General features: G+C 36.7%; 1 protein-coding gene across 5 annotated transcripts in view; it reads right to left on the bottom strand.

Annotated features, from left to right (window-relative positions):
• The window catches only part of PREX2 (phosphatidylinositol-3,4,5-trisphosphate dependent Rac exchange factor 2), a 293,635-nt gene that overhangs the window by 221,428 nt on the left and 45,736 nt on the right, over nt 1-26,471 (bottom strand). For 2 of the 5 annotated variants that reach the window (XM_073229638.1, XM_036998086.2), the window contains exons 2-4: nt 8,916-8,987; nt 7,481-7,603; nt 5,094-5,198 (exon numbers count right to left, since the gene is read on the bottom strand). In XM_073229638.1, coding sequence (XP_073085739.1) covers nt 5,094-5,198; nt 7,481-7,603; nt 8,916-8,987 — 300 coding nt within the window. Of the gene's footprint in view, nt 1-5,093; nt 5,199-7,480; nt 7,604-8,085; nt 8,149-8,915; nt 8,988-10,872; nt 10,946-20,894; nt 21,013-26,471 lie in introns of those variants that run through there. The other 3 variants (XM_073229635.1, XM_073229634.1, XM_073229637.1) reach the window with 3 other exon arrangements.

The raw sequence follows: 26,471 nt of genomic DNA, 5'->3' as shown, positions 1-26,471 counted from the left end.
GAGAAGACCTGAGAAGCCCAATGGGACGAAATACCCAAATCTGATTCAAAGCCACGTGCCCTTCAGATATGCTCCCCTCCAAGCTCTCACACAGATTCATAGGTAAGATGGATAATAATGTTTGATGCCCTCTAACAAATCACCAACTGACCACTAAGCTAAGCAGTCATGGGAGTAACCCTTAAAAAGGAAGGTAAATAATACAAAAAAACAAGCAGAGCTCAGCTGACCAGTGATGGAGACCTAGCTGTACCTTTTACTCCGCCCCCTCTCAGCATGAAGCAGCCAGAGCGGTTGTCACCCCCTTTTCCCTAGCAGCTAGGGTCTCCATCTGTAGAGGGGGGGAATGAGACAGGGACCATGGGCGTAGACAGAGTAGGGTGAGGGCCTCCTGAAAAAACAAAGCAAGATAACCCATTGTGAGATTTGCTGCTGGGGGGCCCAGCTTATTTTCTGACTTTACCCGGGTGCTGCTTTTCTTCCTCCAGCCCTAAACAAATGATTTGCAACCTGGGCAATGTAGCAGGCAAGCCCAAAACAACATAGTAAAAACAAGGATTCCATCTTGAAAATAAGATTGCATTTTAAAACCCAATTAGTTAAAAAGTAACTTTCTTAACAAATAGACAATAACTCAGCCTACCTTGGGAGCAAAGCAGGCAGTCTTAAGTGATATGCTACCATACCAGGAAGCTGCTATCCCCGGAGGAAATCAGAGCAGTAAAACTGTTGTAAATAACCAGGAAAACTAATAAGAAATTTAATGTCTCTTCAAAGATAAACATTTTGGGACCACTTAGCAGGTGTACATCCCTAATCCTTTGTCTCTCAACTACCTATAATACCCCTAGACCACACACCACCCTGGGACTCTCTTATCCCCTCCTGGCCTGAGCCAGGAACTCTGTTCTCTCGCTCTCTAAATAAAAGCTTCTCACTAGCTCTCCTGAAAAAAAAACAAGCAGAGATAATGGCAGCTGTACATACAAGAGATCCGGATTCTCAACTTGAATGAAGGCAAATTACTAAAAGCAAACCAAAACAAACAAACAAAAAATAATACACAACCTCAGGGAAATAAACTTGATAAGTTAATATTAATACTGTTGTCCCTAGACGACGACAACCACCACCAGCAACAAAAAAAACCTAAACAAATACAGTTTTTAAAAAATCAACAGAGAAAGTAAAACTAAAATATTTGCACACGAAAAACACTTGTTTAACATAAAAGTAGGCAGTAAAGGAGGAGCAGAGAAACAAAAATAACATGAGAAATGCAGAAAAAATAATAATAAAATGGTAAATGTAAATATAATCCTCTCAATAATTAAGATAAAGGTGAATGAACTAAACTTTACTCCAGTCAAAAAGCAGAGACTGTCAGACCAGGTAAAAAAGCAAGATTCAACTATAAGCTACCTACCAGAGGCATGTTTTAGATTGAAAGACATAAATACCTTATAAGAAAAATAATGAAAAAAGATAGTATACACACAGTAATAAAGCTGTAATGATGGCTATAATAATATCAGGTAAAACTTTAAGAAAAGAAATACTCCTAGGGACAAAGAAGGACATTTTATGGTAATTAGAAATGTAAATACAATTTTAAATGCATATATATCTAACAACAGAGCCCTAAAACATATAAAACAAAACTGACATAACTGAGATTTCAATATCCCACCCTTAATAATTGACAGAACACCCAGAGGAAAGGACATAGAAGATCTGAACAACACTATTAACAAAAATGACTTAATGTTCAAGAACACTCCACCTAAGAACAGTAGAATATACAGATTTTAAGCATATACAGAAGATAGAGAAGAAATAATAAACTCCAGGACAAACAATGAGCTAGGCTATAAAAAAGTCATAATGAATGTTAAAGGATTTAAGTGATTTAAGTAATGTTCTCTGACCAGAATGGAATTAAATAAAAAAATCAGTAACAAGAAGAAATTTGGAAAATACCCATATTGGGAAATAAAATGACATAATGTTAAAACTGTGATGATTGTAAGATTTTATCCTACTTGCAAGCTAATAAGTTAACCTGCCATAGATTTATGGATGCTAGAAGAACACATGAAATTCCAAGGACACAGATACAGGACAGATTTTTTTTTTTCCTCACAGCAACAGCAGTAACCGGAGTAACCCTTTTGTGGGGGGCCAGTTCCCAAACCACAATTCACACATTACAATACAAAGAGGGCCAGGAGTCACATGCACATGTACAATAGGAGAGGAGACCTGAGATTAGGAAGCATGAATCTTTTATAATGGCAGCAGGCACATCTGCCCAGCGCTGAGGAGGAAGAGAATATCTCCATCTTGGCCAGCTGTTCATGATACAAACATCCTTTAATAGATAGGCCAGAACAAAGGAGGTCAGTTTTTCTGCTCAGAGAATGTGCAGAAATGTAAGAGTTCCATGGAGAAGTGCTTCTCAAGACAAACTTCTTTAAAAATGGATCAATGAAATTAGAAATGAAACTAGACATTTTTGAAAGTCTAATGAAAATGAAAACACATGTCATCAATTATGGAATGCAACTAAAGCACTATATAGGGTACAGTTCATAGCTTTAAACACCTATATTAGAAAAGGAAAAAAGATTATAATAATGACTCAAAAAGAAAAACCTCTCAACAAAATATGAGTATAATGGAAACTTCCTCAACCTGATAAAGGATATTTACAAAAAAACCTACAGCTAACATCATACTTAATAGTGTAGAACTAAGTGATTTCCCTCTAAGATGAGAAACAAGGCAGGAGTGTCTGTTCTTACCACTTCTATTCAACACTGTACTGATTTTAGCCAGAACAAAAATCAAGCAAAAAATAATAAAACATTTACATTGAATAAGAGAAAGTACATATTGTCTTCAGTCTCAGATGACATGATCCCATATGCAAAATATCCTAAATATTTTACAATAAACTAGAACTAATACATTAATTTAAATCACAGGATATAAGAACATGCAATATACAAGATACAAGAATACGTAAAACTCAATTAAATTTCTGTATATTAGCAATGAACAAGCCAAATATGAAATTAAGACAATTCCAATCACAGCAGCAGCAAAAAGAGTAAAATACTTTCGAATAAACTTAACAAAGTGTAAGGCCTGAAAACAGGCTTCGGAAATATGACAACAAAAGCATAATTATCATGGAAAATATTTAATAAATTGGGCTTCACCAAAATTTAAGACTTCTGATTTTAAAAAACAATATTCAAATGAACAGACAAACCATACTGGGGGGAATTATTTGCAAATTATATGTCTGATACAGGAGCTGTATTCAAAACAAAAAACATAATTCAGTATAAGCTAAATATCCCCATTTAAATACTGGCAAAAGATTTGAATAAGCATTTCACCAAGAGGATATATGAATGGCTAATAAGCACATGAGAGCATGCTCAGTATCATTGGTCATTAGAGAAATGCAAATAAATATCATTTTGACATATAACTACACACCCACTAGCATGGCTATAATCAGAACTGATAATATTATGTGTTGACAGAGATACAGAGCAACTGCGAACCTCACATATTGCTGGTAGATATGACACAGCCACATGGCAATTTCCTCTTAAGGTAAACTTACTGTGACCCAGAAATTTTGTTCTTGGTAACTACCCAAAAGCATGAAAATACATGCCCACACAAAGACTTGTGTAGGAATGTTCATAAGAGCATTATTCATTAACAGCCCAAACTGGACATTTCCTGACTTTTCCATACTAACAAATCTCTCTCTCTCTGAAGTGACCTTCCTCCCAGATGTACTATTGTCAAGGTCCATCATTATCACAGTCACTTGACACAATGTTCATAAATTGGCCATTAACAAACAAATGGCACCCAAAAATGAACTAACATTTACCAAAGGGAAAGAGACTGGGGAGGATGGGTGGGAAGGGAGAGATAAGGGGGAAAGGGGACATTATGATTAGCATACATAATGTAGCGGGGGAGGTGCACGGGGAAGGCTGTACAACACAGAGGAGACAAGTAGTGACTATAGCATCTTACTATGCTGATGGACAGTGACTGTAATGGGGTATGTGATGGGGACTTGATAACAGGGGGAGTCTAGTAACCACAATGCTGCTCATGTAATTGTAGATTAATGATACCAAAGTAAAAAAATAAAAAAAACAAATGGCAAGTACCATAAACCAAATATGGTGTATCCATAAATCAAATACTATTCAATAATAAAAATGACTGGACTAGGGATACATGCTACAAGGATGAACCTCATAAACATTTTACTCAGTAAACAAAGCCAGGCATAAAAAAGATAATGATGGAATCCATGCATATGAAACATGTAGAAAAGGCAAATGTATGGAGACAGAAAGCAAGTCAGTGACTGTCTGCAGCTAATAGTGGAAGTGGAGATGGGCACGAGGGACTGACTGTTGGGGGTAATGGAAATGCTCCAAAACTGGACCATGGAGATGGCTGCTCCACTCCACAATTTGTTAAATGTGATTGAATTGGACACTCACAGTGTGGTTCTCACTGGCAATTAAATTGTCCAAGTAACTGCCAAAACGTGCACTTACATGTGTTTTCCTAAAGAAATTAAGCATACTTTCTTGCTCTTTTTTATGAAAACTGAATAAGGAATGTATGTAGGGGAAAGGGCAATCTCAAAGTTTCTTTCCTACGTACCTGTGATTTGTTTCCTTCCTGTTATTGCCCTACTGACAGCTCTAGGACAGAAGTACATGGATCCCTAGGGAGCAGACGGATATACAAGCAATGATGAACTCTGGCATCAATGTTTCCTCTCACTAGGAAACCTGTGAGTCTCACAAACAACCGGGAGAGGGCGTTTTCAATGACTTCCCACACATAGCTTCTGCCAACTCTCACTTCTTACATTTTTCAAAGGATTCTCACTTCCTAGCCTGGACAGGATCAAGGAGAGGACCCACAAGCAGTTACTAAAACACACTGATGCCATGCTTTGCCCCTCGGGGGCTTATCAGCCAATAACAGTATCTGGTAACATATAAACATACCATAATTCATGAACACATACTCACCAAAAGAAATGTCCGGATTGTTCTTATTTTGTTAAGTTCAAGAAGCAATTTTTGTGCCTTCTCATGGTTGCTACAATATTCATCATAGATACGAAATTTGTCTTTCTGCAAATTCAAGGAAGACTAAATTAGAGCCATTTTATTAGCCATATTGGAACACTACCCTGTGTGATGTTTATGGAAGAATTTTTGTTAAGAATTTACTATGGTTCAAGAGCTATACTGTGCATATATAAAACTACATTTTATTTATTTAATTTCCCTGATCTATGAAGAAAAGCCTAGGAAAAGAGAAAGACTTATACTAATTACAGTCCAATATTATGTACGCAATAATAGGCAAATGTACCAAGCGGTAGCAAATCACAGAGAAGAGAGTGCTTAGCATGGCTAGGAGGATTCAGATACAGCTTTAAGAAGGAAACAGTATCTGACCAAGGTCCAGAGAAATGAATCCATGGTTCCCAGGCAGAGAGAGAGAAGAAAGTATTTTAGGTAGAAGGAAAAACTTGTGCCAGATCATTGAAAAATAGAGAAAGAAAGTACCCTGCAGTTCACATGTACCAGTCTGGACAGTTGTAATTAAGAGGGACTCTGACAAACAAGAAAATTCAGCAAAAAGCTACTAAGATAATGGTGAACCACTACAAATGAGAGGTCATTTCAGAGAGAAAATTTGTTAAGTATTTAAAAGTAAGGAAATGGTAGCTACTTTCAAAAACTCTGAAGGAATTACAACTCTATGTAGCTCCAAAACACAAAACTAGGATCACTAGGTGGAAAGGGCATAGGCAGATTTGGGATTAATATAAAACTTTTCTAACAATTTGCAATGTCACTGAAAGTGATTTAAGTTAAAAAAAAAAAAAACAAGGACCCTTCATTTTTGCTATAGGAAGAATACTTTTTGAAAAGGAGTAATTTCATCATCATAATCTCTAAGCTCCCTTTTGCCTATAAGACTTTCTCCATGTGGCTCTGATCAATATCTATCAAAGCAGTACCAATAAAAGAGGAAGACAGAAAATATACTGATCAAATTATTAGAAGTGTATCCTCTGAAATTTCAAAGCCACGCATTTAGAAAGAAACAGAGTGCTACTTCATATAGCCAGTAGAAAATGTACTAAGTTACTTATTTCAAAAAATGGTATGAACCAAAATAAAACAAACTTCAGAAATTGTTTAACTAAATTCATAGATGACAGATTCACAGTGTGTTACTGAGGAAATGGATGTCAGGGTACAAGATTTCCATGTGCAGCCCTGGACTTAGATAGCAACTGGTCCAGCGGGCAGAAGATTTTAATTCTTTCCTGAATGGGAACAGTCTGGATTAAAGGGACACAAATATGTGTGGCTTCCAGTGGTGCCCAGGGAAAGCACAGCTTGATCTTCCTGCACCCAAGGATGCTCTCTCTTTAATATAATTATCTTTATGAAATATATAGCAATTTAAAAATAATGTATACAGAGTGTTCACTGCATATAGAAATACAGATCTAGGAACAACATAGAATTACCTTCATAAGAACTAACTAGAAATAAAAAATAAAAGTTGATTTCTCTAATAAAATACTTACATATTTTTAAATAAACATTAATTGTACAGCATTTTGATAAACAGATTCAAATTGGTTTCTGAAAATTAGCATCAGTGCAATGGTATAAACAGCAGCACTATTTTTCTGTTTTTTAGTATGACTATCCTCTAGTTCTGAAAATGATATTCACTATAGTATACAGGTGGATTTTAACTTTGCAAATCTTTTGCATAAATAATTTCAGCTACAGTGTGCATAAAAAAATGAAGATGATCATACAAGCACAACCCATAATTTGAAACAACTTGAGCACTGCCTTATTTTGCTGACCTTCCTCAGTACAACCTTTTGAGAAACTGTCTTTAAGAAAAATTCAGAAGCAGGCGTCTGTGTACCTAAACTGACTGGATTTGTTTGCCTCCTCCAGTTGGTCACAAGTCGGTTAACAAGGGAACATTCTGACTAATAAAAGGCTCATAGCACCATTATAAGAGTAAGGATTTTCTGCCTCAAAAGAGAAATGCTCTAATGTTTGAGAGAAACATAAAAATCCATTCATTATGAACACCCTGAATATTCATTAGAATTCAAAGCTACAGAGGATGCGAAGAACTAACTGGTTAGGAAAAAGAAAAGGCTGTTTCTCCCTGAATGAAATGGATGATGTGGGGCTCTCTCCCCTTTTCTGGCTCTAAGTGGAATATTTCACTGGCCTTAAAAGACCCCAAACTTCTGGTGTCAGATTGTACTGCTAATGCTGAATTCCCACACACTACTATGCCAAAAAGCTTAACCTTCAAATCCAGGGGAAAGAGCTTTAAAATAAACAGAAATGTATCCTACAAAATGAAGAAAGCAGGTCCCCACTTCTTGTTGAGCATTAGGTTCTGGATGTAAGCATTCTTCCACAATTTTTAAAAATTCTCTATGTACTGCAAGGATATCTTCAATGTTTGAGAACAGCATCTGTAAATAAACGTAAGTGCAACAGTGAAGCAAGTTTAAAAAGTCCATGCGAGTATTCTCCCTCCAAGCTGAAAACCTCAGCAGGTAGCTCTCCCTCCCACCCGCCTGGCTAGCAGAGTACCAACTTTGTCTGGACATTCTCTCCACTCCCACACAACTCTGTGAACTGAAAACCTAGTCCTGGCTCTCAGGAAAAGTCCAAGTAAATCAATTCAAGCATGGTAGCCCCACTTCATTAACAAGCCTAGGCTGCAGGTAAAACAATGCGGGCAGATTTGCTGGAGGCTTTTAGGGGAAGTATTTCTTTGCTCCTAAGGGCACACTGGAATGGACAACCCTCTTCCCCTTTGGAAAGGGGCTGTGTCCAGAAATGGGTCAGGTACAGGGTCGTTTTGCAGCTGAGGGAGGGGCCAGCCCAGGGGCAAAGCTGATAAACTGGAGGATGAAGTAAAGAGCTAGAGAGAACCTGCCATATTACTGACCTCCTGAGTCACAATCCTGAGCCTTCTGTCCTATCTGGAACTCCTAATGGAGAGCCAAACAATCTGCAAATCAGTTTGAGAGATAGGGGTCTTTTCCTTGCAGCCAAAAGCACACAAACTAAAATACTTCCATGGTAAGGAGATTTTGAAAGTTAGTATTTAACTTATGGGGAAATAGAGGTTTCCTTGGAATTTTATTTTCCATTAAGTAAAATTCTCAGAATTTTTTTACTTTCAGTAAAGTAAAACAAGTTAGCATCATAAATATCAGTGATGATTTATACAACTTGAATGAATAATAGTGACTTACAGCACAATTAATTTTCATTTACTTTCCCATTTTTTCAAAGCTCTTCACAATTTTCCTTCCCTACAGTTTAAAAGGAAATGCTTATACATTTGTCTCTCAGTTGAAGGAATTATGTGGATTTTCCTTCCTGGACCAGTGGACCATCCAAACTGTTTGTTCTTTGGTAACCAGAGACTGGAAGTGCCATTTGCCCACACCCTGCACACTGAGCCACCTCTAACTCAGCTCCCTCCTTCTCAAAGACACTAAGGTTCTGCCTCTTGGGCTGATTTTTCTTCCTTATTTCAAACTTTCTGAAGGCCTTGGCAAAAAAAATTTCTCTGTCTTTATTCCATCTTCAGAACCCTCATTTCTTTTCCTTAGCCCTAGTTTCCCTTTCTCTGATTCCACACAAGTGTCTGGCACAGAACTTATACTGGAGCTGAACATAAGTTGAAGAGCTGTTAAATTACATCCCACAGATAACGTTTTATCTAAGGGTTACTTGTGCCTGGGTCAAGGGCCAATTGCACCTCCTCACCTTCACTGTTTCCTCTGTTACATTTTTGTCAACTTTTGATGCTGCACACTGGTTCATCCGGTGTAGGAATGCCTGCATGAAACAAGAAAAGATGAAGGCAACATTAGGTTAATAAAATAACTGAGTATTGGGATCAGAATTTAAGTTTTTCCAAGAAACCAAAGTTTAACATCCAATAACTGAGTGTAATAGTTTTGTTGTAAAAAGTGAAAACCTTGCGCATTGCTGCTCCTAAGTGGAAATTATATTTCCTTTCTAGTTTGAGAGCCGGGCCAACAGTATACATGAATTAAATTTATCCACCAGGATTTCAAAGCTCTGTGATAAAAAAGTCAAATGTTTCCCAAGCCTCTAAGTCTTGTAAAACACAAAAGATCAAAACCTAATGAAACATGGAATTTCTAATTTAAAAAACAAAAGGGCTACTAAAATTCTAAAGTGACCCCTTTAGAGCTGAGAGAGATGGAGAGAGGGAGAAGGGAGACTCTTCAAAAAGGACTGGAAGGATTCCCTTCCCCTCTTACCTACTTCCCCAAGTTTTATTAAGCCAGAATTTGTATGTGCAGAATTTGCTCTCCAGAGCCCTACGGTAGGCAAATAAGTTCATTAGTATTTCAAAGATCTGGGCTCTTCTTCATGGTCAGTAAGCTTTGACCCATGACTAAATAAGCTATTATTTTTACAAAGAAAAAGAAAATTAGAAAGAGTTATTTATACTGGGCCTTAAAAGAGGTTAGAAAGTTAAGAAGAGTCTTTATATCCAGCAAATTTGGTTTGCGTCCTCAAGGCATCATCCTTAACTACCTAGTGAGAAGGTGAGATAACATCTTCCCTTGTCTGTCTTCAGAACTGCAGCCACTAGCTAAGAAGTCAGGGTGTGACTGACTGCACAGCCCACTGGGGACCCAGGGACACAGGGGCTCGAGGAACCCTCTGGATACTGCATCAAACAAATGGAAGTCAAAGTAAGAATCCCATTTCTGACATGCTCTATTTACAAAGATTTAAGAGACTAACAAAATACAGGATGGTCCATGATGTTCCAAAATTAGCACCCTCAAGACACTGCTAGGAAGAGTATAAAATGGCACATTTCTGAGGACAACTTGACAATGTATCTTAAATTATTACATGGGCATTCCCTTGCACCCAGCAATTCTAGGAATCTATCCTAAGAAAACATTCAGACAATGGGTTTCAGCACACTGATTACAAAAGTGCAAACACTGGAAACAATCTACATGCCCATCAATATGGGAATCATTTAATATATTATGACACATGCAAATTATAGCATATTATGCCCAAGTATAATCATAAATGAAATGTGATGAAAATTATATATACATATGTGTGTATACAACAGATGTCTATAAAATATTGTTTGGTGAAAAAGTTTACTAAGTAGCTGTGGATAAAGTGAAGGTTCCTGTGGTCAGGATTCTCACCTGGCCCTGGTCGGCTGGCTCACTACACACGTGTGGGCAGTATGTTGTCACTGACTCTATATAAAGAGCCCTGCCCAGTGCTCTGGGCAACATGGTGGCACGGCTGCAGCAGAGCTGAGACAAGACTGGAGTGGTGGCAGCGCTGAGGACAGAGACTGAGACGGCTGCGGAGACAGAGAGGCCCAGAGGCAGAGACTGGCTTGCTGCATGCAGACTCCCTCTGAGTGGATGGGATTCTAGTGACTGACCTGCCACTGTGGGAATAAAGTTGGGTATAAACCCTTTCATTCCAAGAACTACTGTCATTTCATTGGTCACACTGAATCCATAGTGAACTTGCCCAGGGCTGAAACCCATTGGCAACACAGCAGCACACTTGGTATGTCATACATATATATGTACACAGACATATGCATATTACACGTAAGTATATATACATGTGGTTAATGTCAGTGTGCATTCATACTAAGAAAAAAATATGTAGCATATACCAAAATGCAAACAGTTACCTCCAGGTGGTAGAAAGGTGACTTTTGTTATACTTCATTATTTTCAGAGTACTTGGCTGTGGGCATGTTGTAACTTTTGTAAAAAATAAAAACAAAACCGTTTAAAATCAACGAAACAAAAGGAGCCACAAGATCTCATTCCTAACATTAGCTCTGGCACCATCTTTATTCCTCATTCAATCAGTTCATTTCAGATTCTAGAACTACAAAGCTACATCAGTACTAATTGCCTCAACTGAATGAAATAATACAGCTGAAGTAAGTAAATTGAATAAAAAAGCATTGAATGTCACTATAATCTTTTTATTTAAAAACATGTGCTACAATGTTTTGAACTATCTGAAATTAGGTATAATTGGCAATGGAAAGATTATGAATTTTCTTTGCCCATTTTAATTAGTGTTAGTCTAATTTTTTACTTTAGTTTTTCTTGAATATTTTTCCATACACTCATTCCAAAAATGCTCCTTAGGCCTTTCCATTTAACCTTGAAATAACAGGTGATTTAATTGGTTACTTTACATTTCATATTGACCACATAGTAAACAGGTAACCTCTCATGCAAGCAAAGCTTAAATCTCACCTCTATGTGTACAAACCTTTTCTTCATAAACTGTACTCAGTCACATTCTGAAACCAATAAATTAAGGTAGGAGGTATGTCTTGCCAATGCATTTCAGCCCCAGGCAATTCACTATGGACTCAACGTGACCAAAGAAAGTGACAGCAAAATGTTCTTGGGGTGAATTATACCCAACTTTATTTCCAGGTGGCAAGTCAGTCACTAGAATCCCATTCACTCAGAGAGAGTCAGCATGCAGCAAGCTGGTCTCTGCCTCTGGCCCTCTCTGCCCGCACAGCCGTCCCACACAACTGTCCTCTGGGCCTCTGTCCTCGGCGCTGCCACCACTCCAGCCTCTGCTCCGCTTGCATGCAGCCTTGCAGCCCCACCACCATGTTACACGCAGAGCACTGGGCAGAGCTCTTTATATAGAGTCAACAGCCATGTATTGCCCACAGGTGTGCAGTGAGCTAGTCAACCAGGGCCAGGTGAGAATCCTGGCCACAGGAACTCTCATTTTATCCACAAGGTAGTAAAAATAAATCAAAATATGAATTAGAAGGGAACATACAAACTAATAAAGTAAATATATCTTTATCTGACCTTTTATCTTCTTATACTCAGTGACAATATAGAATTATTTTGCTTAGTGTATGAAAAAGAAACTGGAACTTGTTAGCATTTCTTACCAAGCACTTATTTTTCTTAAAAGCCTTGTTTTCTGTGACAGTGAAAGTGAATTTTGAATAGTTTGCTGAAAGTGCAAAATCACCAATTTTTTATTTGACATTTTTGACAAATGTATGTGTTCCTTCCTGAAGATAAAGAATGTATTTTCAGAATCACCCTTTAACAACAAGCATCTAAAGATTCTTTCAGACTTTGGTCACTGAGGTATTTAATCTTTCTCATATCAACTAAGGCAGCACTAATACCCTCATCACAAAAATACCTGAGTAATTTAATACACTGTTTCATCTCTGCATTCATTCATTCTCACTGGTTCAAAATTTCACCTGACTTAGATCACCTTCATTTTGCTACAAACGGATTGAAAATACATACTGGAGACTAGCTTTTTATGCCATTGGCTCTCAAACTTTGTATTTTGTCTAAGACTTGGAGAGTTTCTTCCTAAAGCAGATTCCCCAGCAGGTCTGATATGGCAGATTGGTTTAGGATCCAGAAATCTGCATTTTGAGCAACTTCCGCTGGTGATTCTGATGCAATGATTCAGAGACCATATTTTGATTAAGAATCCTATTTTCCCTGAACGGCCCCGGAAGATGACTGGTTAGCCAGAGACAGGTAAGATTCCTCAAGGGAGGAACAACCTAAGACAGGCACAGTCGCAGGGGGGCCATCAGGTGAGAAATTGGGGATCAACAGAGGTGAGGCTTAGAACCTCACCCCCCCTGTTTTGAGAGAAATCTTCTGCATCCGTGGATGTTTTGTTGCCCTTGTCTAGCTTGGATTAATACTTAGTCTAGAGGCACACACCTGATCATCTACATTTGCCCTCTTACAGCACTAAACTATGTTTTCTATCTTTATCTTGCATCTACCTACCACTTGCGCATTTTATTAAAAATAACAATAATAATAATAATAATAATAATAAGGGAGAAATGTGGGATTCACATATAAATCAAGTATAAAAATCAAACGAATATTCATATTTGACCTGATTGTTTATAGTTCATAATGCGTGATCAAAACTGAAAGTTTCTGTCATGACTGCCCTTGCACTGTTCACCATGTAAGAACTTGTTCACCATGTAAGAACTTGTTCATTATGCTTCAGAACATTGGAGACTGTTGAGAATTAGGCTTGGGGTTGATTAATGATTGTGCATTGAGTCCCCTGTACAGAATTTTATTGTTGTGAACAACCATTTGATCAATAAATATGAGAGATGCCCTCTCAAAAAAAAAAAAAAAGAATCGTTTATGTTTATTCTTTCAAAGACTGAAGAAAACAGACTTTGAGAAAAACGTGAGTAAGTCTCAATGGGAAAAACAGGTTCACTTATTTCACCGTGACTTTCGACTCCGTGTTCCACTCCCTCAGTGTACAGTACTCTCACCACTTGGGGTTTCTGATGCCCCCCTAGGAGACCCTCCCCCCAACAATGAAAATCACAATCAGGCCTGTGTAAACAGGTCATAATAATCTGAGGGCTAGTGAGATGCAGAGACAGGTGAGCCGGATGAGAGAGACTAAGTCACATTTGGAGAAGTGAGGCTCGCAGGACCCCTTCAGCTTGCACGTCTGTTAGCCGGAAACCGTTTGCCAGCATTCCTCCAGCAAGGACTTTGCACAATATAGTGCTAGATATTACTGTGGTCCCAGATGGCTTTTTTCCCAAAGAGCAGAAAGCTTCACCTTCTCTTCAACTTGCTCCATGTTCTCTTATCACGTATTTGATAAAATGTTGTATGTCATAGATTAATTAGTTTCAGAAAGCTAAAGATGTCACAAATTTGCTACCAAGAAATCAAAAGAAGGAAGAAAACTGATTCAGATATAATGGGGAAGACAAGTAGTGACTCTATAGCATCTTACTACGCTGATGGACAGTGACTGTAATGGGGTATGTGGTGGGGACTTGATGGGGGGAGTCTAGCAACCATAATGTTGCTCATGTAATTGTAGATTAATGATACCAAAAAAAAAAAGATATAATGGGGAGATGATGGCAATTCCCTTCAGTCCATCTGGGCCACTGACAGCTCAAAATAAAGCCAAGTCCACACTGAGTTTTATTCTCAGAAAGCACTTGCTTATTTTATAATTTAAATGTATTAAATTATGTTTCTCAACTCATTTTTGACCTTCCTACTGTTCTCATTAATCAGGAACACACGGTAAATCATTCTCAAAAGTTGTACAGATTTTAAGTTTGTGCCTTTTAATTCTAGATAACCTGACACCATCTGAATTTTGTTATCATATAGGCACTGAAACTTATTACTCCTATAAACATTCCCCATTTAGAATTATCTTAGCAGAAAGCTGACACCTTGAGAATATGGCTATTTAGTATGACTGGAGATGGGTAAATTTTATATATAAAGGTGAAAAGGGGACAATTTAAGAAGGGCTTCACTTTTGAGGGGAAATGTATACTCACTTCATGAAAATAAATAGAAAAAAATAATATGGGTAAATATTTTCCTTTTACCTCCTGGAGTTAAAAGAGTATTATAAGATCAAAACTCTTTGGAAGGGAAGTGTTTTCTTTTGTCTTCCTGAGAGAAAAATGAAATCCTAACAAATAAAAGGCCTTATCATTTGAGTTTGCCTTCAACACCTGGTTGACAGTGTTGCCATTTTATTGGAATGGAGCTGTCTGACTGAGGAGTAGGTTTTGGGTTGGGAGAATCAGTTTGTTCTGGCCATGTTGAGCATGAGATCTCTATTGGACACCAATGTAAACATCAGCTGAGGTTCTGAGGAAGGTCGAAGGTGAAGATAGTACTGAGTGTCACACTGGCATGGAGATGCAACTCAGGGAAAGTACACACAGAGAGAAGAGACAACTGGCCCCAGTTTATTGGAAAGAGTATGTAGATGAAGAAAAAAGTCACAGAACAATGTTGGGGGGTACTCCAACACTTAGATGTCAAGCAGAAGAGGAGAAACCAAAGAAGACATTAAGGTAAGAGCAAAACCAGGAAAGTGTGGTGTCACGAAAGCCAGCGTGAGAGAGGGTTTCAAGGAAAGAGGGAGTGGTCAGCTGCTTTAAGGGCGCTGAGAATTCAGGGAAGGTGCAAACAGACACATGACCTGACAATGCAGGCTCAGTCACTGGTGATCTGGACCATTGCAGTCCCTAAGGGATGGGAGGAGGGGGAAATGGGGGATGGGGAAGTGGAGCCAGTAACCATAGAAAAGTTAAAACATTTTAAAATTTATGCTGGGAAAGGGGGCAAATATAAAAAGATGGATTTGGATCAAGGGTTTATTTTTAGGCTAGAAAATACAAGCTCAGTCTATCCTCAAAGTTCCATCTTATCTTCCCTTAATATAGTTCTGGTGAATTCTTCGTAACTTCTCTGGTTCACCTGGACCTCACTCTTCCCTGAAGACCTCTTATTTTTTTGAGTAGGAACCCTTCCTTTAAAATGGAAAAAAGTGACATACACACATACTGTGGTGTTTATATCTGTAAATTTCAATTTACAGGAAATTCAATAATATTTACAGAAAAATTCAGTAATACTTATACCATGTGCCATGATTGTTCTTGGCAGTGATTCTTAAATATTTCATTATCAGGACTCCTTTATACTCTTAAAAATCATGGAGAACCACAAAGAACTTTGATTTTTACATATTACATCTATCAACATTTATCATATTAGAAATTAAAAGATTTTAATACTTGTTATCCAATAAATCATATTTATAATTTATTTAAATTAATAATCATAAACCCATTACTTATTAACATATATAACATATTCTTATCAAAAATAGCTATCTTTTCCCAAAAAATTTCTGAAGTGTAGTACTGTTGTACATAATTGAAAATCTTTGATGTCTAGCTTAATATAAGATAGCTGGATTCTTACATATAGTTCAATCTGTTGTGATGTATTGTGTTTGAAAACAACACATTTACAATGATAGTTTGAAAAGGGAGAAATATGTCTACTACTATAACATTTGCAGAGTTGTGACTATTCTTTATTACAACACAAAAACTCAGTAAGGGGTAGTTTCTTAAAGATATAGAATCTGAAGACATATCAGCAAATTTTCATACTCTGTTACACTAAAATCTATTGACCTCTATTGCATTTGAAGGGACATTTATCCATGCTTAATTAAACTGTAAATTTTTTAACAGTGATTTACTGAGAGTTATGCATATCTTCTAAATACTAACACATTTCATTATTCAATATAAAGAAGTCACAAGAAGTCACGTTTGTTAATATCACTATCCAACTCATTAGAAAATTCTTTAAGCATTAGGAAGCTGGCAAGCTCACAGTGATACATGATTTTTCCAAAACTCTAAATTCATTTCCAACTTTTAATTTATAATCAACAAATACTATATCAGTTGTTTTCCTGGAAGTGACAGGCTCACTTCATTCTTTTTTGAGAAAATATCTGCCAAAACCAAAATGCCTGAAACAATAGCTTGTCTCAGTTATATCAAGTAAATATCATGTGCCACAGCAACTCAAACAATTACACAAACCATTTCCCTGGAGACAACCGAAATACCTGAGTACGCAGCAGCAGTACTCAGGTATACTGCCCATTTCATCAAACAGAATATGATAAAGATAAATGCTCAAGAGACAAGATTTAATAAAATTAGTGATTTTTTACAGCTTTACGAAGACTATTTTTTTAAGTAAAACTGTCATCCCCCATTACCATCCCAATGAGTGGGTAACAGTAAAGTATATAGTGATTATTAGTGCAGTTTGGTGCCATTGCTTTGATTCATATGAAAGCACCAGCAGTTTTACGTACTGCTGCTCATGCCCTATCAATGCAAACAAAAGGTGGGATCATGGGGAAGACAGTGTAGCACAGACAAGACAAGTAGTGACTGTGGCATCTTACTACACTGATGGACAGTGACTGCAATGGGGCATGGGGGGACTCAATAATATGGGTGAATGTAGTAACCACATTGTTTTTCATGTGAAACCTTTGTAAGAGTGTATATCAATGATACCTTAATAAAAAATTGTATATAAAAAAACTATCATATAAAATTCTCAAAACCACAAGAAACAAAAAAGAAATGGAAGACAAAGACGAAAGTAAGGGTGAAAAACATAAAACAGTAAGAAATATGGTAGACACTAATACAGCTATATCAAGAAGCACATTAAATGTTCATGGTCTATTATCTGTGGAATATAAAAACAAAGCAAAACAGAAGAAACAAAACAGCAGTAGACTCACAGACACTGAGAAGTGACCAAGTTATTCAGGGGGAGGGGTTGGGGAGTTTGAGAGGAAGAGTGAGGGGTGTAAGGGGGACAATAATTCACAATCACAATATAAGTTGGTCACAGGGATGGTAGTAGAGCATGGAGAATATAGTCAATGATTCTGTACCATCTTTCTACATTGATAGACGGTAACCACACTAGAGGGGGTGAGGATATAATAATATGAGTAACTGTTGAACCACTGTGTTGTACATTTGAAATCAATATAGGATTTTATATGATACTTCAATAAAGAAAAACTCAGTGGTCTAGATATACCAATTTAAAGAGATTGTCAGAGTGGATCAAAAAATAAGACCCAACAATATGCGGTCTAAAAGAAACCCACTTTACATATAAAGACACATAGATTTAAAAGAAAAGGTATGGTGAAAAATACACCATGCTAATTCTAATCAAAACAAAGTGGGAGAAGCTCTATTAATTTCTGACATAGCTGACTTCAAACCACAAAGAGTTATCAGAGGTAAAGATGAGTATTACATAACTATAAACAGGCCATGTCTTCAAAAGGATTTTAGAAAGTTGTATCAAAAATGGAAAAGTCCATCCCAGAAATGGGCTGCTTTAATTTGTCTGATTTTTCTCAGACTATTCAAGTACAATTGGACAATATCCATCATATCATAGATAAATTTTCACAAATGCCTAGGGTGCCTAAATGGTTTTCTTGGCTTCACTGGAGATGGATGGTAATTATAGATTTGCTTTGTTTATGTCACCGTATTCCTATTATGTTAATATGTGTGTGCAAATTAGTTAGTAGTTTAAAACCTATACATACTTAAGGTACTCTACAAGAAGATATGTCAAAGAAATAATCAATCCTCCTATGTTTCCTTCCATATGCTACATCTGTAGCTTTTCTTCTTCCTTCCTAATTACAACCCTTAAATAAAATTCGTGCCTCATATCGAATTTACCGAGTATCATAATTCCTCCAGGTGATAAAGATACCTCGAGACAAGTGCTGGGCATAGAACCCACAGGGCATAAATCTGCAAAGAAGTAAAAGCTAACCTTTTCAAACAATATGGCTTCTCTCTCACTTACCAACTTTACATTTCCCTGTATGGCCCCGGAAGAAGACTGGTTAGCCAGAGATGGGTAAGATTCCTCAAGGGAGGAACAACCTAAGACAGGCACAGTCGCAGGGGGGCCATCAGGTGAGAATTTGGGGATCAACAGAGGTGAGGCTCAGAAACTCACCCCCCCTGCTTTGAGAAAAATCTTCTGCATCCGTGGATGTTTTGCTGCCCTTGTCTAGCCTGGATTAATACTTAGTCCATAGGCACACACCTGATCATCTGATCATCTACATTTGCCCTCTTACAGCACTAAACTATGTTTTCTACCTTTATCTTGCATCTACCTACCACTTCAGCATTTTATTAAAAATAAAAATAATAATAATAATAAAGGGAGAAATGTGGGATCAACATATAAATCAAGTACAAAAATCAAACGAATATTCATATTTGACCTGATTGTTTATAGGTCATAATGCGTGATCAAAACCGAAAGTTTCTGTGATGAATGCCCTTGTACTGTTCACCATGTAAGAATTTATTCACTATGTAAGAATTCGTTCACCATGTAAGAACTTGTTTGTTATGCTTCAGAAGATTGGAGACTGACGAGAATTAGGCTTGAGATGGATTAATGATTGTACATTGAGCATTGACACCCCTATACTGAATTTTATTGTTGTTAACAACCATATGATCAATAAATATGAGAGATGCCCTCTCAAAAAAAAAAAAAAGGAAAAGTCCAGTAGGCATAAAATCAGTAAAGACATAGCTGAGATCAACAGCAACATCAACCAATGGGAACATAATGGACACTGACAGCAGAACACACATTCTCCCCAAGCACTGACCAAAATAAAACATATTCTGGGAATAAAACACATCTTAACAAGAGTAAAATAATAGATGTTATACAATGCTGCTCTCAGACCACAATGTAATTCATTAAACTAGAAATTAACAAACAGAAAGACAGCTAGAAAACCCCAAAAATACACAGATATTAAACAACATACTTCTAAATAATACATGGGCCAAACAAGAAACCTCAATAGAAATATGAAAATATTTTGAAGAAAATGGAAATAACAACTTGCCAAAATTTGTGGGATGCAGCAAAAGCAATGCTTAGAAGGAAATTTATGGTGCAAAATGACACAAGTTATTTTGTGGATATCAACAAAAGGATTTTAAGTTTATACAGAGACATGGAAGACTCGAATAGCTAACACAATATTAAAGAAGAACAAGGTCAGAAGAATGACACTACCTCACTTCAAGTCTTACTGTATAGCTACAGTAACCAAAACAGTGTGGTATTACAGAAAGAATAGACAAATAAATCAATGGAACATAATAGACAGCCCAAAAATACACTCATACAAATAGAGTCAACTGATCTTTGACAAAGGAGCAAAGACATACAATAGAGAGAGGACAGTCTGTTCACAAACAAATGGTGCTAAAACAACTGGACATCGCATGCAAAAAAGAAAAAAAGAATCTAGACACAGACCTTACATCCCTCAAAAAAATTATCTCAAAATGGAACACAGAACTAAACATAAAATGTGAAACTATGAAATGCCTAGAAGATCACAGAAGAAAATCTAGATGACTTTGTGTGTGGTGATTTTCAAAAATTTATTTATTTTTCCTTTTTCAATTGAAGTATCATTGATATCAATTGTACACTTGATTCAAATAAACAGCATAGTGGTTTAACAGTTGCCCTTATTATTAAATCCTCACCCCCACTAGTGTGCTTACTATCTGTCAACAAAGAAAGATGTGTCAGAATCACTGACTATATTCTCCATGCTATAGTACCATCCCCATGACGGTGATGACTTTTTTAGAAACAACACCAAAGTCATAATCCATGTACGAAATAGTAAGTTGGACTTAATTAAAATTAAAGATTTCTTCTCTATGAAAGACAAGAGAACAAGACAATCCAAAGACTGGGAGAAAATATTTGCCAAAGACATATATGATAAACGATAATCCAAAATATGCAGAGAACTCTTAAAACTCAACAGTAAGAAAATGAACAACCAGATTAAATAATGGGCAAAAAAACTGGACACCTCACTAAAGAAAATGTACAGATAGCAAATAAGCATATAAAAAGATGCTCAAATCTTATGTCCTTAGGCAATTGCAAATTAAACAGCAATGAGACACCACTACACACCTATCAGAAATGACAAAATCCAAAATACTGACAACACCAAAGGCTGGCAAGGATCAAGGAAGGCAAAGGTTGAGAAATCCAGAAATCTCATTTACTGTTGGTGGAATACAAAATAGAACAGCCACTTTGGAAGGCAATTTGGCATATTTTTACCATAAATATTCTTACTATACAATCCAGCAACCATGGTCCTTAGAAGTTACCCGAATGAGTTGAAAATTTATATCCATATCAAAACAGGTACCTGGATGTTTACAGCAGCTGTGTTCATATTTTCCAAAACTTGAAAGCAACCAAGATATCCTTCAGTAGGTGAATGGATAAACAAACTGTGGATCCAGACAACGGAATATTATTCAGTGCTGAAAAGAAATGAACATAATCTAGTCCTCCCACTCCTCTCCTATTTTGTCTCATCCCAGTTTCCCATTCTGGACCACTGTCCAACAGCACCCTTCCTACATCTCCCCACACTTAGTTCCACCTTGGCACCTTTTTAAAACCTCAAACACTCTTCATCCAGCTTTCATCTGCTGTCACTCAGTTCTCAGCTTAACTGCTACCCCTTCAGAAGTTCTCTCATGACCATTTTCCTGACATGCTCCTTTTCTCAACCCTGAAAGTGCCCACCCAACACATTATTCTGTTTTATTTAGCCCAGAACACCTCCCACACCTTGTCCCATTTTCTGTATCTGTTGGTTTACTAGGCTCCCACGTTAGGACTGAAGCTCTGTGAAGGCAGAGTCGGTATGTTTTCCTCCCTGGAACACCCTGGCATCCCCAACAATGCCTGGCACTTGTTAAGCTCTCAATAAACTTTAGTGGAATGAGGGGAGAATTTTTTCTTGGCTAAATGGTTTTTCTGTCAGCAGACCACCAGACTGTTTAGTATTAATTTCCCTAATGTATTATCTTTCCAAATATTCACAGGCAACTTGACATATTAAGACACTATATAATCTTTTCCTTTTCCATCACCATATACCAGGGTTTTTCAACATGAGTACCATCAACATATGGAGCCAGATAAATCTTGGTTGTGAAAACTGTCCTGTACATGTAAGATGTTCAAAAGTTCCATGGCCTCTACCCACCAGATACCAGTGGCAATGCAACTGCCACCCAATTGTCACAACCAAAACATGTCTCCATATACCTACTCTACATCTCCACAGTTAAGCAACACTGCCACATACAATCCCCCAAAATACCTATAGCAATGCCAAATAAATTCACAAATTTGAAGCTAAAAAGCTTTTGAATTATCACAACCTCTGTGAGCTCCACTGCAAGTGATTTCCTATGTCTCACTGAGCTTTACCTAAGTCCCATATTTCTCTATTTCTGTCTGTCTCAATAATTGTGTTAGATTATGAGTAAGTCAAACACATTTTTATTAAAATTATAAATAGGGACAATTTATGTTTAAATTTCTTCTCAAATAATGAAGTAGTTTTTTTTTTAACTCCCTTTGTCAGGTCTTTCCCATTCAGACAGAATGAACAACAATTATAAAATACTGTTGGTGCATGTCTGCTCTCTACCAGATTGTAAGTGCCTACAGAATATGGGAAGCATCTTTTTACCTTTGGAAGATGATGTAAGTTTGTCTCTAGACTGCCGTGACAATATTCTACCCACACAGAACTCCAAAAACTTATATAATAATAAATCATTTGTTAGTAGCTCAGCAGCAGTGATGACTCATCCTCAAGGACATCCATCACTCTACACCATCAAAAAAATATGTCACAGCTGGATTATTCAGATAGATGCCTAATGCAATCACAGTAATACCTAAACAGCATGTCAGAATCCCAGTGAAAGCCCTTTGAATGTTGATATTACTCATGATTGAGAATCAAATGGATTTGTTGTATCACAATTGTTGAGGGCCTTTTAACATCCCCTCAATTTCCCACCAAAAGAGGTTTTGCTCTTTTTCAGTATAACTATTAATTCAAAGTGAATATCACTGTCATCTGAGAGCCTCGGTGAGCATAATTTCTCATTATACCATGCAGACTTTTTAACTCCCAGATTAAACTTTCCCAGGATTTAAGGATAATTATTTAGTGTTTCTATATGACCTCTCTATGCCAAAAGACAGCATGACAGACTGTGTTCTTCAGAAGTTTTCAGGGGAAAGAATTAATCTTTGCGAGCATGTGATCAGTGCACTACTTACATACAAGAGACAAGATTTTTTTTAACCTATATTCCATATGCTGTACTTTTCACCCCTGTGACTTTTTATTTTATAATTGGAAGTTTGTACCTCTTCATCCCCTTTACCTATTTCAACCATCCCCTTCCCTCTTGTAGCCACCAGCTTGTCCTTTGAATTTGTAAGTCTATTTTTTGTTTTTGTTTGTTCACTTGTATTGTATTTTGGATTCCACAAAAAATGGTATTATGCAGTATTTGTCTTTTTCTGTCTTATTTCACTTAGCACAATACCTTCTAACTCCATCCATGTTATCTCAAAGGGCAAGATTTCATTCTTTTTTATGGCTGAGTAATGTTCCTTTATATATGTACCTCATCTTCTTTATCCATTTATCTATCTTTGGACACTTTGGTTGCTTCCATATCTTGGCTATTGTAAATAATGCTGCAAGAAGCATAGAGGTACATGTATCTTTTTAAATTAATGTTTTTGTTTTCTTCAGATATAAGTAGAATTACTGGGTCCTATGCTATTTCTATTTTTTATTTTTTGAAGAACTTCCATACTGTTTTTCATAGTGGCTGCACTAATTTATATTCCCACCAACAGTGCACAAGGGTCCACTTTTTACTATATCCTCACCAACACTTGTTATCTCTTGCCTTTTTGATACTAACTATTCTGACTGTTGTGAAGTGATACCCGGCTGTGGTTTTGCTTTGCACTTCCCTGATGACTAGCTGAGTGCCTTTTCATGTGAGAAGATGATTAATAATATTGTGGCTGGAAATTCAATAGTGAAAATAGAAGATGAAAGAGAAATCAGAACCATTGTCAATGGATTACAGTAATGCATAAGATTATTAAAATTAAAAATGAAAATTAGGAAATTTATTGAGATGGTTACAATAAAATACTACAATTAATGCAAACTTTCCTAAAGTGTGTCTTTTGTTAATATTTAAAGTTTTTGTTAAGTTTTTGTTTAACTTTTTCTTATTCTTTTCACAGCTTTGATTTCTACCACCTCGTCTTGCATCTCAGCCTGTACAAATAGGTATATTGTAGCCATCTTCCTTAGATATTTAACTTCCACTGACCTAAAGCAATGGGTTGGTCTAAAGCAAAGGTCAAAAGCAGCAGAGGTATTTTTAACATAACAGTGTGGTTAAAACATTGATTCAGGTGCTACCATTTAAAGAAATAAAAATATTCACATTAAAGTCAATAATTTTAATCTATCTTCAAACACTAGGAAAAAATAACACAGGGCCCACAGTCCTGAATGGTAGCAATAGGCTGGAGCAAAGGCATGTTTCATTTGCTACAGTCACTATTATTCCTTATTATCCCCTACACTAAAGCTAAATGTCATTATTTATTCTCACTCTAACGTTGTTATCTTCTTTACACAAAATTCATTTTACTCAGTTTTGTGACGTAGACATCTCTGTAGCCATTTCAATTTTCAGCACATAGTCTTACAGTTCAGCCAAGGCCCTTTTGGCTCTTTCAAATTTTTAATACTGATCATTCCAGAATATGTTTTAAAGTGGCATCTGACCTTAAAGCATGGGGTGAAAAAGTTCTCCCAAGATGAGAGACAGAAAGAAAACCTTAAATAAAATAACTGAGAAAATCGGCACCTATTTACTTAACGCCTAGTTTACCAAGGAATTCACAATTAGGTTAGGTGTTATTACTTAGAAGTGATGTTTTCTAGAGACAACTCTGCAGCCATGTATACAACTAGTTTTCACAAAGACTGGAAAAACTCTATGTCCTTTATTATAACTATTAATTTTTTTTTAACATAGTGACTCTGGCAATAAACGCTTCTTGGCTTATACCTTCCAAGTATCATTTGATTCATGATGATCTTGTGCTTCTTGTATTGTTTTGGGTGATGGAATTCTCTTACCGGAATGGTCAGGAATACACTAGCTTTTATGGAAAAATCAACTAAATAAAGTAAATAAGATTAAATGTCCAATATTCACAGTTGTTTTTTGAAATCCCTCAAAATGAATATTCTGTGTTCCTTTCCCAAAACACCTAGAAACACCTACCCAGATACTTACACAGACGCAGGATGTGTCTCCAAGAGGTTGAATTCAACCCTGTGGTAGCATTTTTGAAGCAAAAGGCTGAAAGTCTCAGTTTCACTGCTCATTAAATCAGGTTAATAATAGCAGTACCTATCGCACAGAGAGGTGAAAAGACTTCGCACAGGTAATTTTTGTTAGCAGTTTGTACAGTTCTGGTGCATAATTAGGACCAAATAAATGTTAGCTGATATCTCTACTACCACACTGCTACAAACACAACCATAGTTCTGTAACTTCTACTGTGGCTTTAATTATTAATAACACCATAGAGACAGAAATAAAGGGTAAGGGCCCTGCCCTCCCCTTCTCTGCTCCTCTAGTAACAGAGGATTAGTCCAGCTAACTCTAACTTTGGGAGAATTCCTTGATATGAAAACAAATAATTCAAGGCATTTGCAGGAGAAAAATCTACTATGTTTATTTTTTAAAAATACACACACACACACACACACACACACACACACACATGCTCACATACTCCATATTGTCATATTGTATGCGATCTTTTCTGCTCGGAATTCCAGGCTGGCTCCCAGTGTGGTTCCTGTCAATCCCTCTATTTACATTTTCTAATCATCCCAAAAATTTACAATTAACAGAAGAAAGTAAAAAAAAATTAATTCAGGTGGAAAAGACTGGAGCCTATCTCTATAATCCTGGAGAGGATTTAAAGCACAAGGTATTAATAAAATGAACAGTGTATGGTGGCACATGGTCAAACAATAGCTTTTACATGATCTGGGTACAGACAAAAATCACACAGGCTGATGAAGTAAAATGACAAGCTCATCTGAGAGGACTTCTACAGAGTAGTCAGGAACAGAAAAAAAGACTAACATTCTGGAAGTTACCTTAGCCCTTCTGGATGCTACCAGCTCTTTACAGCACCAATAGAACCATTAAAGATAGCATATTAGGCAAGGTGGCAAAATTTAATTAAAATCTATTCATTTATATGTTACAAGCCATAGTATTTATAAAAGAGCTTAAAGTCAGACAAAAATGATAAATTTTTCATTTTGTTCAGAACTATAACAAAAAAAAAAAAGGTAAATCCCACAGTTTTTGGTGGCAGTTCAGATAAAAGAATGTTTCATGGTGTCAGCTCATGATATACATGGGATAAAATGGACTTCTAAACGGGAGTTCATAAGCTTACAGGAACATACTTGGAAATTTTTTCCTTAATAAGATGTCTGCAAAATTGCCATATTTTTGATATTATACAAATATTTATTCAGACTTTCCAGAAGACTATTGTGTCTCCAATATAATACTTCATATTGCGCTGCTCAGGAATTTACATTGATATCAGATAACTTAAAAACACAGTACAATGAAAGAAAAAGGCTAAGCGGGAAGTAGAAAGTACATTATATAGATAATATTCTCAAGCACAAATTTTTCTCTGGCACAGGAAACTGGTCATTTCCCAAATTTAAAGTGCAGAACACTATTCCTGTTTAAGTCGTTATTCAAGAATCCAGTTCCCATGAAAAGGAAATGTAAGCAGTGGGGGAAGGAAAAATACTTAATGTTGG

Source organism: Manis javanica, chromosome 2 (assembly GCF_040802235.1).
Source record: "Manis javanica isolate MJ-LG chromosome 2, MJ_LKY, whole genome shotgun sequence".
NCBI classification, from domain to species: Eukaryota; Metazoa; Chordata; class Mammalia; order Pholidota; family Manidae; genus Manis; species Manis javanica.
The sequence above is the reverse complement of the archived record's forward strand: the minus strand, read 5'-3'. Positions and strand labels throughout refer to the sequence as shown.